Raw genomic sequence first — 15,370 nt, 5'->3', positions numbered from 1 at the left:
TATTAATTTATTTTGTATAATTTGGTGGTGATGATTTTTTATTTATTTTTTATTTTAAGTTGATGTACAACAAAAATTTGAATTCATGAATCATGAGTAGTCAATAAAATGTGTAGCTTAGCTGAGCGAAACGTTGGGCGATTACAGGTACAGTTGGTAGCAGCCTTTGTATTCTCGTGACAAAGGACAAACAAAAAGTAAAGGGTAAAAAAACAAGTTTGGGGCACCATTTTCATGCCTTGAAGGTGAAAGAGAATCCATACAAAATAAGTATGCAATACAAATTTGAAAATTGTCAAAGTAGGCAACAACACTAACAAACATAAGATTGATTCCTCAGCATATCTATCAAGAAAATGAAACCCACTAAACCTTCACCTCACTAATTAAGGATCCCTGAAATGTCCAGAGACATAAACCATTTTGTCTTGTTTAACATCCCTAAAAGAAATCAAACTCTAGATAATTGTTTGACCCTTTTTGTTCTGGAGCTCCTATAATGGTGGGAGCTTTTTCACTTGTTGATGCTGGTGGTGGGGTAGGTATACGCTCAAGCTCAACCGGCTTTGGGATCTCCGGTGGGGTCGCGCAGCGTATCAAAGCCCAATTTACACCTTCAAAGAAGGGGTGTTGCCTAATTTCTGTTGCTCCTCGTTTGTATGCCAGTCTGTTCTGTGGTTCCTTAACAAGTAGACCCCTAATAAGATCTCTAGCAGCAAAACTCACAACAGGTGATTCTGGAAATCTTAGAGGCTGTCCCACAACATTGAACAATGTTGCTCGATTCCCCGATCCTTTAAATGGAGTTTTACCAAACAAGAGTTCATACAAAAAGATACCAAACGTCCACCAGTCAACTGCACTTCCATGGCCTTCGCCCTTAATGATTTCCGGTGCTAAATACTCGTGGGTCCCAACAAATGACATAGAACGAGCATCTGTTGGCTCTGCAATGAGCTCTGGTAAAGGGCTAACTTGATTTCCAACCTCGTTTTTGGGTTTTCTGTCTTTTTTGGACTTGCTAGAAAATAGTCGGGGAGAAAAGCAAGTCGTGGGAGCTACACATGATGGCTGGATGCATGAAGGAGGCTCAATGCAGGTTGGCTGCACACAGTACACATTCTTTCGCATGGGGTCTGACTCCATTATTGTGCCTTTCACGAGAGTTGGACTAACAGTGCATCGCAGGGAAAGGTCAAAGTCAGAGAGCATTATATGCCCATCTTCCCTCACCAGTACATTTTCTGGCTTAAGGTCACGGTAGACAATCCCAAGCATGTGCAGATATTCAAGAGCTAGCAGCACTTCAGCTACATAAAATCTGCAGTTGACAATAGCAAAAAAAGATTGACACAATTACTCTTTGCACTCAAATATGACCTGTTATGGTGTAATCCTTCTTTATGAAGATGCTACAAGATACTATTCACGTTCCCTAGTTACTGGGTAACTCAAATCTTACTACATTTATTTAGTTTAAGTCTCTGCAATCTGTCCTGGAGTACATACCAAAATGACTCATTAAATGTTCCTAGCAACAAGACATTTTCCGATAATATTAAGTAGTTGGTTACAATAAAATCACCATCTTACAAGAATCAGATTGAATAAGCACGAAGATAAATAGAGGTAGGTTTGGCACTTTATGACAACAGGTATGCATGACTGCACCAAATTTGGAAGAATGCAGACAGTAAATGGGGAGTTCTGAGAAATTTTGTTTTTTATAATCAGATTTTGGTGGGATATAGATGCTTATATAAACAGGAGAATCTGACGAACCACCTACCAGACATAAAGTGTAATGCATGTGAAATACTAGCAATAATAGAAAAGTTAAATTAAACAACCAATTTCCACAACACTAAAATGTATTGAATCACTAATGATTCCTGAAAAAACAGTGAGTGAGATATCTACTTTTTTGTTTCACATATCACTTAATCATGGATAATGCAAAAGATGACCAAGAACACACAGAACGTAAGGTAATAAAGTTAATTGAGCATACTTTACTGCTTGCTCAGGGAAATATTTCCCTGGCTGCCTCTGCCGAAGCGTGTGCAAGTCTCCTCCAGGGCAGAACTCCATCACCAAGCAAGAGAACTTCTCAGTCTCAAAGTGAGTGTATAACGATGGAAGAAAGGGGTGATCCAAAGATTGAAGTATTTCTCTTTCAGTCTGAGCACGCAGAAGCTTCTTACGACTTGCTAGAGAACCTTTGTCCATAACTTTCATTGCAAAATAACACTTAGTACCACTTAACTCTGACAGATAAACACTTCCAATATCCCCACAACCCAACCTCTTTAGCAGTCTAAAATGTGTCAAACCGAGCATCCCCTCTTTTTCTCGGACAGCTTGGATAGCTTCCCATTTGAAGTCATTCGCTTTGTGAGGTTTGTTTACACTGCTACTAAAGCTGCTACAACTGCTCTCATCACTAACATCACTGCTTGTACTCCCTCTACACATACTACTCTTTCCACTCTCAACAAAATCAATCCGATCACTGATCTTTGCACTTCCACTAGTCTTGCCAAGACTGCTGGCCCCATCACTAACTTTTCCGGACACAGAACTGTTCTTCACACTTCCATACTCAGATATCTTCTTTTCTTGATCTACTGAACTCTCTATAGAGCCACGAGTATCAGTAGCAGACGAATCTGGTTCTACTGAAGTTTGTTCTGACAATGAACTTGCATTTAATTTATTCATCAAGGAATCCAAAGAGCCATTTTGATTCGAATTCGGAAACTTTTTCTTTTCAAAAGCTTCTACTACACCCTTTGATGTGTTTTGTAAATATTTGGGACCCTCTTCTTCAGGAGTAGTGGCAAGAGTGGGTTTGCTTGTCCCTAAAACAGGTGGTCTAATATCATTACTCTGTATAGTTTGAACACCAGATGTTTTCTGATGCTGATTCGAAGAGCCTCTAAAACCAGTTTTTGAAGCCATTAGTGATACCAATGGTTTCTAATGTCAATCAGACTTGAAATCATTTGACATCAATCATTATCAACAATAACTTATCCTCCCTCAGCAACCTTAAATATCCCTCCTCAACTCTGCCAACAGCAATGCTTTATCTATCAGAATCAGAAACATTTTTAATGAGTTACACAACATTATTTGCAAACAATTTCATGAATCTTCATATCAAATCCATACTGGTAAATCTAAATCAAAAATAGAAAACAATAACAGAGAAAAAGCCCCAAAATTTAATAAATAGAAATCCTAGCAAAAATGAAAAGAAAAAAAAAATTCCATTTTACCCCATAATGGATCGCACAGTATGATCAAAGATCAGCACTAACAGAAGAAAGAAAAATGAGAAATACATAAAACTCCGATTTCCCAATAAGACGATAGATTGGTTAGAAGTTTTCGTACGAACAAGGCCAAAAGCAAATTTTCAAGAGCAAACAAGAACATTACAAAAAAACAATTGATCAGTAAATTAAATTACTTTCTTCTGCTGCATGCAAGCCCTGATCAGAAGATATGAAATATATATACAGGTTTACATATCGGTTAAATACGAAGCAGCTATATATGCAAATCCCAAACCCAAAAACTAAGGAGAAAAAAAAAACAGAGAGACAGAGAGAGAAAGAGTGAACAAATGGAAAACTGAAAGATCCAGAGGGCAAGCAAAAATAATAAACAAGCAAACGAAGGGGAAAAAGAGCAGTTTTTAGAAAGTTTTTTTTTTTCCAAGCATATCTAAAATGGGCGAAAGTGCTAGAACCATCAACTACCTTACTAAACATGATCAAAACCAGATCTAAAATCACATAAACACAAATTTGAAGGAAAACCCAGTACAGATCCAAATACAGAGAAAACCCAGATGAAAACTAAGAGGACTCATCAGGGGAAGAACGCCATAACAGACCCTAAAATTAAAAGGGGAAAACTGAAATGAAGAAAATAGTATACCTATTAATTTGAAAGACGATAAACCTGAGAGTTGAGGTGCTTTGCTTTTGCAGTGAAAAAGGAGAAGCACTGTAGAAAAGAGAGCTCTTGTAGTTGTAGCATAAGAATAACAATAGCAATAATAATAAAAGAAAAAAAAAGCAAGCCTAGTTTAGTGAGTGTGAGAAACTAAATAAAGAATAGAACAAACAGAAAACTTGAGAAAGCAATACAAAATGAAACCGGCCCTCCGCTTCTGGTGGACTATTAGGCAGAGAAAGAAAGAGACAGAGAGGGGTCAAAGCCAAAGTAAAGTTTTTTCTTTTCTTTTTCAATAAATTATAATAATAATAATATTTATTTTCTTTTTTTGGTGACAAATAATATTTATTTTCTTGATGCAATTATTTCATTGGTTTTTTTTGGTCCGGAAACTGAAGGCTTCCTAATCACCAAAGAGAAGAGACTCTCTCATATCAAAGAAGTGATGCACTTCACACTTGTCTCCCATGCCTTTTTTTACTTAACTGCACTTATACTCTTTGGACCAAAAATTGGACTCTTCTCATCTTATTATTATTTTATTATTTTATTTTTTAATTAGTGAAAGAATGAACTGTTATTAGTTTATTAACAGAAAAAAATATACAAAGTTTAAAACAATACTTTTTTCTAATTTGATTAAGAAAAAAAATAGTAAAATTATATTCTTAAATATTTTTCTTATTTGTTAAATATTTTATATATTATTTTAGGTAGGTATTTTTAAGCTATGATCACCGTATTTACTCCTTTTTTAGGGGAATCGTTATTCAAATTTATAATTATTGGTTGTTCAAAAAAAAATAGTTATAAATTTTATGCTTTCTATTCTCTCAAAAAAAAAAATTATGCTTTCTATTTATAGACATGACCAGTAGCAATGTAGCATTGCCATTCTTCTAAAAAAACAATTATAGAATTTTAAACATAGGCATGAATATTTTCAAAATTTCAATAAATAACCAACCTCATGGGCTACATTTTTATATTTATATTATCTATATATATATTTGTACAGATATTATTTTTTTTCTTTGAATGCTCAAGACACTTGTGGCTCGTGAACTTATAACATTCACCGATCGATCGATCCCATTTTTTAAAGCTTCAACCATTCAATTCAAAGCAAACTGTAGTGGCTGGTCCATCAAAACATGCACCTCTCATTTCTTTAAAATTTATTATAATTTAATTAAACTCATGATTAACATTGTTACATGTCTAAACTCTCTTAATCCATATTCAATGTATCATTTTTTTTAGCATTCATCATCTCCTATACATATCATTAATACAAAAAAAATCATATATATAAGATAAAGAGATTAGTAAGAGGGAAAAAAAACTAGAGAGACAAATTATAGTTTTCTTCTAAAAAAATTAAAAAATTAATAATTTGATCCCATATAGTTTATTCATTTTTTCCCACCATTCAATGAAAGTTGTTGAACGATTTTTAATATTTATGATTTATTTGGTTCAGAAGAAAAATGGATGTTAATAGGAAAAGTGAAGCGATTGAGTCGAGCCCTTTGATCGGAGAGTTTGTAGCATAAATTTGGTGTACCCTATTTTCTTAAAGTCAAAACAAATCACAATTGTAATAATGGACCAATTTCCGATGGGAATGTTTGATGATTCACACAATATTAATATTATTCGAGTGGACGATATTTATAAGTCATTCATTCAGTGGTCCTATTTTTTATATATAAAAATAATTTAAATATATATACATGAAAAGTGATTGGAAATGCATTCATGGTTTGATTTTGAGTGTCGGGTTACATATATCTATTTAAGGTTGTCACTACTATATATAATGACCTCTTTTCTTTGAGACCCATATTATTAGCATCAAAAAAATTTACAGTTTACATCGTAATTATGTATGGTGTATTCGTGTTATTGTTTAAGCCACACAAATTTTATTACATACATTCCACTTTTTTTAAAAAAAATAATAATAAATAATCTGATCTACATACTTCATGTCATTCCTTTGATGGGACAAACCCTCAAATTTGGATCACTCAACAAATCCAGTTGTAATAGTTTACATAAGTTTTTTTTTTAATTTATTAATTTTTAGAGATAAATAGATCGAAGACCTGACCGAATTAATTAAATAACACCTCGAGTGATTAAACTTCATATATCGATATAATAAATATATATTGTGCATGTGTGTATAGTGAAACTATATCTTATATTTATATTTGTATATATATACGAGGTCGACATGTGAAAGTTTGGATGAGATCAAACCTTTTACAAGGTGGGCAATAGAAAAAAAAAAAGGATTTTTAACAACTGTATGAGGTCCCGAATGACCATGAAATCTCATTAATATTAACGATTTTGATTGGTTAGAATTCATTGATAGTCGTTATCACATCGATTGCGCGATACACCCAACTAATTAATATTATTTATCATAAGTAATGACATACAAATATATATAATATATAATTAATATCAATCTTTCCAGCTGATAATCGACCACGCCAACTACTACATAAGTTTCTCCCTCTTCTCTACCCAGCTAGCTAGTTTTGTGCATCTAAATTTACAAATACATAATAATATCTTAACTAATTCATTTGGACAACGAATTAAAGATCATATATATTACGCATCTTAACTCTAAATTAATTAATTATCTCAAAAAAAAAAACTCTAAATTAATTAATTAATATCCGTTATTATATTTATAGTAATATATTACTAAAATATGAATTGTAATATCATACAATATTACCTAGATAGCTAGTTAGTTGTAAAGAAGAATTAAGCTTACGTGGTTCCAATAATCTTGGTCGGAAATTCATAGTTACAAAAATTATATATAAATTAATTTATAATAAAGAAATATACCACAAAATAAAATTCCACGCAAAATGATCAGAAATAGACGACAGTACATATAAATTTAAAACATGGCACATTTCTTGGTTTTCAATTTAATATTTTATTATTACTATTATTGTTTGATCAAAGATGCATGTCGATTTCAACTCAAGTGAAATTCGTCATGTGTTTTCTTGCAGGCTATTTTATTTTATATTTTTTTAAGCTGAAAATAGGAATACCTAATTAATATATATTTTCCTGAAAAAGTAAAAGCCTAAATACGACGACAGGGAATCATTTTTGGCAATGAAAACTTTTGCTTTATAATACTAATGTTATTTATTTATAATTTTGTTGGGACTGTTTTTGTCGTTAACTAATTAAAACTTTAATTTTGCCGGTTGAAGTCACAATCCAATTAGACGCCCACTCACAACCACCATGGTGCTTTGGCTTTGCTATTTAATTAGTTTGCCATACTCATTTATTAATTAATTAATGACTACTGGATTTTGGATTAAAAAAAAATAAGAGTAAATACTATTTTGGATCTTGTGTTTTGCAAAAGTTACAGATTGGACTCTGTGTTTTGTTAAATAACAAAATGGACCATGTATTTTTTAAAATAGTAAAAATAGGACCCTGAGCTTAATTTTTGACAACTTTTTTTTTAATACAACCAACTTGAAGACAATGCTTAATACGAACAGATACAAAAAATGTAAACAGTTTTGTCATAGCACTTTTAGATCGGATTATAATTAAACTTTATTTTGATAAAAAATCAGTTCAGGGTCCTATTTGTACTATTTTAGAAAATACAGGTTCTATTTTGTCAATTAACAAAACACAGGGTCCAATTGGTAACTTTTGTAAAACAGAGGATCCAAAATGTTATCTACCCTTAATATAATTAGAAATCAACAGTGTTTAATTATTCCATCAAGGTCATTCACGAAGGTGCCCAACAGTGTTTCCCTTCCACCACTGTATATTATAAGAGTATTGTTATTCAACACTCCAACCCAATAACTTTTATTGATAGTGTTATAATTGGTTAACAATATTTCTTAAAAATTATTTTTTTAAGTTATATAAGACTCGAGTTTTAATTACACTAATAACAAAATTATACCAAAAAAAAAATGCTAAACACTAAAAATATATTTTAGCAATTATCATATTATAAATTTCAGCCTTGAGTAGCTAAATCTCATGACTTCTTTAATTAGTTGAGTGATTAACAAAAAATTATAGTTTAATTATATAATGGCGATCATGACATCCCACACCTGACCATAATAAATGTTTTTTACTTACAAATTCACATTCTCACATTTTTTTTCTTCTATATAGTTGGAGAATCATAAAGAGTTTAGGAAAATAAAGGACTCTCATATATTTTAATTTAATAAATAATAATAAAAATTACTAATTAATTATAAAACGCTAATATATTAGAATAATTTTAGCCACCTTAAAATATTCAATAACAATAATACTCCTAAATACACATATAAATGTGTTCGTAGATAATAGAATTTAGGAGTGATAACATAAATTGTAGCATGTAGTGAGTTGAGATGAGCTGAAATTATATGTCTAAATTCAATTCAACTACCAGAATAGCTACTACAAAAGCAACTAAATTGTCATCTACATGCCCTCCACGTCACTACATTGATTATTTTTTTTAGAAAATTTTAAAAAAATACTCTTCTTTTATATTTTTATTTATAATTTTATTACCTAAAATTTTTAATTATAAAAATACGTTTATAAATTTATAAAAATATATTTTTCTCAGCAAAAAGTAAAAAAAAAAAATAAAATAAAATAATTTTACGACAATTATAAATAAACTATAAAACAATAAAAAATAACTAAAAAAATAATCTAATGATAATAATATAATGATAAATAAACTATATACAACAAAAAGTTTATTCTTTTTATATACTAGGTATTTTTATAAATTATAAAGTTCAAAAAGTAAAAATGATTTTTTCTTTGTTGACGTATTTTTGTAATTATTTTTTAAAATTTTTTGTCTATTATTTATTTTTTAACCATACGTCCTTAATAACTATTGTAGTTTTAGTTATTTTTCAAGTATCTTTATCATATAAAATGTAGTTATTTAACGGTTTTTATTTGTTTAACAAAATATTTTATTAAATTTAACGGTGTTAGTAGTATTAGTTTTGTATATATATATATATATAAATATAAATATAAATATTATTTATTTTAAGTTAATTGAACTTATATCAATTTTAATATATTATTTGCGACATTATTATTATCTATTATTATTTTTAATAATGAGAAAATGTTCAATTTAATATTTTTAAACTATATATTTATTTTCCTCAAATTTTTTATACTTTAAATATTATTTTTAAAAAAATTAAAAAACTAATAAATGGCTTCTTTTAATTTATAAAATTAAAAAAATACATATAACAGAATTAAAAACTAAAAAAATATAAGTAAGTATAACTAAGTATACGTTAACAATAATCTAGTTTATATATTGATTTTTTATTGAAAAAAAAACTACTGCAGTTTAATTAATTGTTTAAAAAAAATTACTGGGTTTAATTATCATTATAATTATTATTATTTCAAAAGCAGTTTAATTTTTATTTTAGTTTTTCAAAAAAAAAAAAACAATCTAGTTGATTCACTCTCTCTAACACTACGTATCAAAATTTAAAAAAAAGCATTTTAATCCTAATTTAAAAAAGCAATGTATATATACATTGGTACTTTGTCATTTATTATAGTTTTATTTTTATTCAAAATTCTTTATATCAATTATATTGAAATTCACAAAGGATAGATATATATTAAATTCTTTTTTCAAAATATAGAGAAAAAATAACTATTTCAAATAAATAAATGAATATAAACATAAAACAACAGGTCCATGCATGCATAGAGTTACGAGCTAGACCCACATGCACCCATATGTAATTATGTACTTGTTATTTATTTATTTATTTTTTAATAGAAATACTTGATAGTTAATTCATTGATAAACACAAACAGTTTGTTGTTCTATAGTCATAGTGTAGTGGTCCATTGGTTTCGTGATTACTGAATATTGTACTACTTATATCTATATGCACACATATATAGTCTGATAAATAAGTAGTGCAAACCAAATTCTGACACGTGTCATACACGTGAAATATGGCCCTCACTAAATCCATGGATATTGGAACTTGGAATTTCCACTCTTTTTATTGTATTTAATTTTTGCTCATTGACAATAATGGAGTATATTCCTCAAGATGCTCACCCTTTTATTGGTGATCATCATATTACTGAGTATACTGTATATATATATAAATATTAATTACTAAACTATGGCCATTATATTAATATTAATTACTTTATTTCATTAATCAAAGGTTATTTTAAGTGTTTATCCATATATATACTCGATGTTAAACTATTTGATTTATGCTTAACTTATCTTTGGAGACTTTGGGCAAATTATATTGCTTATTAGACTTTGATCGATGCTATGCTATATATTAGTTAATGATCAATTAAGAAAAAAGAAAAAAAAAATTGTAGAAAAGCAACCAATGAACATGGTAACTTAATTTGGTGAAAATAAAGAAACCAATAATAGTAAAATACTGAAATAAGTGAAAAGTCATATTCAAAGTAAGTTATTGGTTTGGTGAAAAAAACAAATGAAGAAGTGGAGCTAAGTAAGGGTAGCTCGAAGAATCAAATGGCAATGGGCAATTTTTATTTAAAAATAAATAAATAAAATTTGGAAAATGGTGAGTGGGACGGGGACCTCCCAACAGCAAGGAATCCGACAAGTCTATTTATTGAGTTCATCTTCAAATTCAGAGTACGTGTCGTAGACTAGAGTATCCCACATTTAATTAGGGAAATTTTTTTATTTAAGAAAATAGCTTCAAAAAACAACACTAAATAGCAAAGAGTTGTAAGCTAAAGGTTGAGAATTAAGAGATATCATTAATAGATGGTCTCAATTATAAATAAAAATTTAAATTTAGTGTTATATCAACACTAAAAAATTACTATTTCAATAGAATTTTTGTTTTTTTTTCAATTTTAATCACTTAACACTAAAAATTATACCAAATTTTATATTATTTATTATTCAATTATTTTATTAATATAATAAAAATATTTTAATACTAAATATATATAATTATTTAATTTTTTTTTTCTTAAAAGTATTATTTAATTATTGAAAATTTGAAAAGAAAAAATAGTATAGTCTACAATACCCCACTAAATTTAGTGGGACACTGTAGACAAAGTTATTTATAAGTATAGATTTAGTGTCCTATTAGAGTAAATCTGATGTGAAACTACATTATATTTAGTGTTTTGAAATGTTAGATATGCCCTAAAGATATCCAAGTCACTAGAATGTACTAAATGTTGTTATTAAGAAATTTTTACTATACATAATACATTAGTAATTAAGTGTTTTTACCTTGCATTTCCATTTTAATTTGTATGGATTAAGCATATTTTTGAACTAAAATAACATAAACTTTAATATATTACTCCTTACTAATTCATTCTCGATGTCTCTCAAGAAAAATCTCGAATCAGATTCTAAATTAATGGGTTATGGTATGAGCTTATTTATGCGGTTATGTATGCATAAATTATTAATATTGTGGACATTGTCCCACATGAAATAAATATAGGGGCTTTTTTATTTTTACACTTCAAAATAATTTTTTTTTTACATTTTTACGAAATTCTACATAGAAACTCATATTGCAACTAGCGCTGCAACCTAAATTGCAACAAAAAATCGTATAGAAACCCTTATTGCAACTAGCGCTGCAACCACTTTAGAAACCCACCCGTAATTTTGAAAAAAATATTATATGGGCTAATAAATTACGTCATAATACAAATTTAGTTATTATATAATACTATAATACTATATATTTACATTTATATTAATAGTGCAAGACAATATTTGAATCTATTGCTTATATAAATTAAAATAAAATAAATATTTTGACAAGTATTTTTTTAAAGTAAAATATTTTGACAAGTGGAAAGATCAATTGGCCGTATTTAAGAGTGTGATAGTGACATTTAAAGATGTAGTTCTAGAGTAATACAAATTAAGATTGAATTATTTTAAAGAAATATTGCACAAATTAAATAATGCAGTATGTCATAAGGGAGGAATAAGTTTTTTTTTTTTCTTTTTTCTTTTGAAATGGAGAGCCACAAATTGGTTTATGTAAATGTAACGTAAAAGAAAGGGAATAAATTCCTTAGCCATGCATCTATGACTATGATGCATTATGTTTCACCTTTTTAAGACAGTTTCCAAATATTGCTCACTTGCTATTGATTCACGTCATTTGTATAATTAAGAATGTATATGCTTATTTATAATAATAATAATAATAATAATATAAAAAAGAGTTTATGCTTAGCTTAGGCTATGTATATGAATAGACAAAATATACATAATTCTAGTTTTTCTTTCTTCCTAAAATAATTTTTTTTTTGTAACTAAATGTTATTTTAGTCGTAACAAAAATTAATCTATATTTATGACTAAAATATATATAATTTATGTTGACAGAAATCATCACAATATATTCTAAGATCACTTATAACAATAAATTATATATACATTATACATATATTTTTTTACTAATAAATTATTAGGTATGCATTCTAATTGTTTTTACCAAATTTCGTTATGAATAAAAATAATTAAATGGTAACTGATTGTAGAGTGCTCATACTTTTCTTTTTCTTCAGTTGGTACGAAAATTTGTAGGTTGTATTATTTTATGTAAGACTTCATAAGATCGATCAGTTGATGAAATTGAATTTTTCTAAAGGGTTAGATCACATATTGAAAATTTTCATTTTTTTACTTTTTTATTGTAAGGTAAATTTCTTTTTTCAAAAAAATATTGTGTTTTTTTTTCAAAAATACTGTGTAAGTTTATACTGTATACTTTGTTAAGTTTTCACTGTTGTTCTACGATTATTTTTTAGTTATTTTACTATTTGTTTTGTTGTTTTACGATTATTTTATAAAAAATACAGTATTTTTATAAAAAATTCTGTGTGAGTAAAATTATAAATTTTTATTCAAAATCTAGTATTGTTGTAAAAACTCTTATTTCTAATTTGATAACTTTATGCTTTAAAGTTTAGTTCACTAACTGCATTCGCAAATGACCGACCAACTCTATCTCCAAGTCGAGACAGATGGGTCAAATTTATTGGGCTTGGGCCTAGGCTTGTGCTTGGGCTAGTCTATTGGGCTTTCCTTGGTACTCACATTATCCACAAGAGGAAATTACACTTAGTATGGGATTTTAAAAGTTCTTATGATAAATATGGCACATTTAAGTTTGGCCAATTTATATGGTATTTTTTTATTTTTAGGTTTTTTTATGGTATTTGATATGCCATATATATGTAATTAGGTTTCTAAATCCCATATATAATGTTTTTATTTGTTTAGGAATTTTTATTTGTCATTGATGCCGGAAAAGTCACCGGAGTTTGTCTTTCGGTGTGAAAAGTCACCGAGTAGCGGTCGGTGCGGAAAATTCGTCGGAGTTGTTGCCGGCGCCGAAAATTCGTCGGAGTTGGCATTTTTGCGGAAAAATCGAAAAATCACCAAGAAAGTTTCGGTCTAAGAAACCGGTTTCTTGGTGATTTTTACGTTGACAATGCCAATTCGACGACTTTTCTCGACGCTAGTACTCTCCGACTTTTCCTAAGCAATGACAAGAACTTCGTAAAAGTCATCAGAATTGGCATAGTCGCCGGAAAAATTACCAAGAAACTGGTTTCTGGTTTCTTGATGAAGAAACCAGTTTTTTGGTAATTTTTTCAGTAATTTTTCTGACGACAATGGCAATTATGACGAATTTTCTAGCATTGGTAGCAACTCTGACGACTAATACACCGACATCTACTCCGGTGACTTTTTCAATGAACTCGAGAAATTCGTCAAAATTGGCATTGTCACCGGAAAAATTATCGGACTAATCACCAAGAAAGCTGGTTTTTTTCGGTTTCTTGATGAAGAAACCGATTTCTTGGTAATTTTTTTTGTATTTTTTTTTCTCTATTTGGTTGATTGATGAAACTGGTTTCAATTATTTTCAGTGTATATCATTTTTGTTTTGTTTTCATAATCTTTATTATTGTTGTGTAACAAAATTAGTTCCTTGATGAAGAAACCACTTTCTTGGTGAAGAAACCAGTTTCTTGATGAAAAAACCACTTTCTTGGTGATTTTTCTAATGATTTTGCTGGCGACAATGCCAATTATGACGACTTTTTTTACGCCGGCAATAACTCTGGCAATTTTTCCAACACCAGGAACTACTCCGGCAACTTTTTCGGCACCGACATCAAACTCCAGAATAGTCGTCGGACTTGGCATTGTCACCAGTAAAATTACCGGAAAAATCACCAAGAAACTAGTTTCTTGATGTTAAAGCGGTTTCTTGGTGATTTTTCCGGCGACAATGCTAATTACGATGACTTTTTCGGCGCGGCGGCTTAACTCCGCGACTTTTCCGGCACCGACGGCTACTCCGGCGACTTTCCGGTGTCGGCAGTAAACTCCGATGACTTTTCCAGCACAAGTGACAACTTCGGCAATCACTATAGTATTATTTGTTTTATTTTTTAAAAAAAATAAATATGAAGAGAATTTTAATATTTTTTATGGTAATTTAATTAAGTTTTTATTTTTTATGAATTTTAAATTCAGATTTCTTTTTAATGTCTTATATGGTTTTTTTTAGAAAAAAACCCATATTTTTAGTTTGATTGGTTAGATAATGCCATATTTAGTGGCATTTACTTTTTATGCCATATTTATCATAACCTTAATAATTTTTCCCATATTTTTGAAAATAGCCCTTGTGGACATCACAGAGAGAGAATTGCATAATTTTTTATTGGGCTATTTACAAAAATATGGGAAAATAAAGATAAGTTTTGATATATATGGCATAAAAACTTATTACACTAAATATGACATTTTTTAAAAAAACTTACAAATATGGGAAATAGTCTTGAGTAATGCCATAAAAAACTTAAAATTTGTGTTTCTTTTTATTTATTTTTTCTTTTTTAAAAAAATAAAATACTAAAATAAATAAAAAATGATCTCAACTATAGATATTATTTTTTTTTTACAGAAATTAAACTTGTTTTTTTTTTATTTAAACTACTATTTTTTTTTCTTTGTTTTTTTGTTAAAAACTAATTATTTCATTAAAAGCAACAGAAAAAAAAAAACCAGTTTCATCAACATCATCCTGAAGAAAAAACAATATAAAAAATTATAATCTAAAGATAATATAAACTTTAAAAATCAGTTTCATCAACATTGAAAGAAACTATTAATTTCATAGAATAAAAAAAATAGTTTCATTATGTTATTAGAATTTTTTTTCAAGTTACTTTTTTATTATTTTGTTTCTAGGTTGGAAACTTACACTTATATTTTGTTATTAAATTATTGGTA

General features: G+C 28.7%; 1 protein-coding gene across 2 annotated transcripts; it reads right to left on the bottom strand.

Annotated features, from left to right (window-relative positions):
* Nucleotides 1-217: 217 nt before the first annotated feature.
* Nucleotides 218-4,431, bottom strand: LOC115707252 (serine/threonine-protein kinase D6PKL2). 2 transcript variants are annotated; one of them, XM_030635148.2, is made up of 3 exons: nt 3,949-4,431; nt 2,012-3,092; nt 218-1,321 (listed from the first exon to the last, which is right to left on the bottom strand). In XM_030635148.2, exons 2-3 carry the CDS (start codon nt 2,959-2,961, stop codon nt 442-444), a joined length of 1,830 nt encoding a protein of 609 aa, XP_030491008.2. In that variant the 5' UTR covers nt 2,962-3,092; nt 3,949-4,431; the 3' UTR covers nt 218-441. The 2 variants fall into 2 exon arrangements, with proteins under 2 accessions (XP_030491008.2, XP_030491009.2); XM_030635149.2 differs by having other exon boundaries at nt 2,012-3,071; nt 3,949-4,228.
* Nucleotides 4,432-15,370: the final 10,939 nt, after the last annotated feature.

The sequence above is a fragment of the Cannabis sativa genome, chromosome 1, assembly GCF_029168945.1.
Source record: "Cannabis sativa cultivar Pink pepper isolate KNU-18-1 chromosome 1, ASM2916894v1, whole genome shotgun sequence".
NCBI classification, from domain to species: domain Eukaryota; kingdom Viridiplantae; phylum Streptophyta; class Magnoliopsida; order Rosales; family Cannabaceae; genus Cannabis; species Cannabis sativa.
Note: the sequence above shows the minus strand (reverse complement) of the source record. Positions and strands in the feature narration are given on the sequence as shown.

Coding starts and splice junctions, on each gene's coding strand:
- LOC115707252 (XM_030635148.2), bottom strand. CDS start 2,961: ATGGCTTCAAAAACTGGTTTTAGAGGCTCTTCGAATCAGCATCAGAAA. Junction 1,322..2,011: donor TTCCCTGAGCAAGCAGTAAA/GTATGCTCAATT, acceptor TGTCAACTGCAG/ATTTTATGTAGCTGAAGTGC.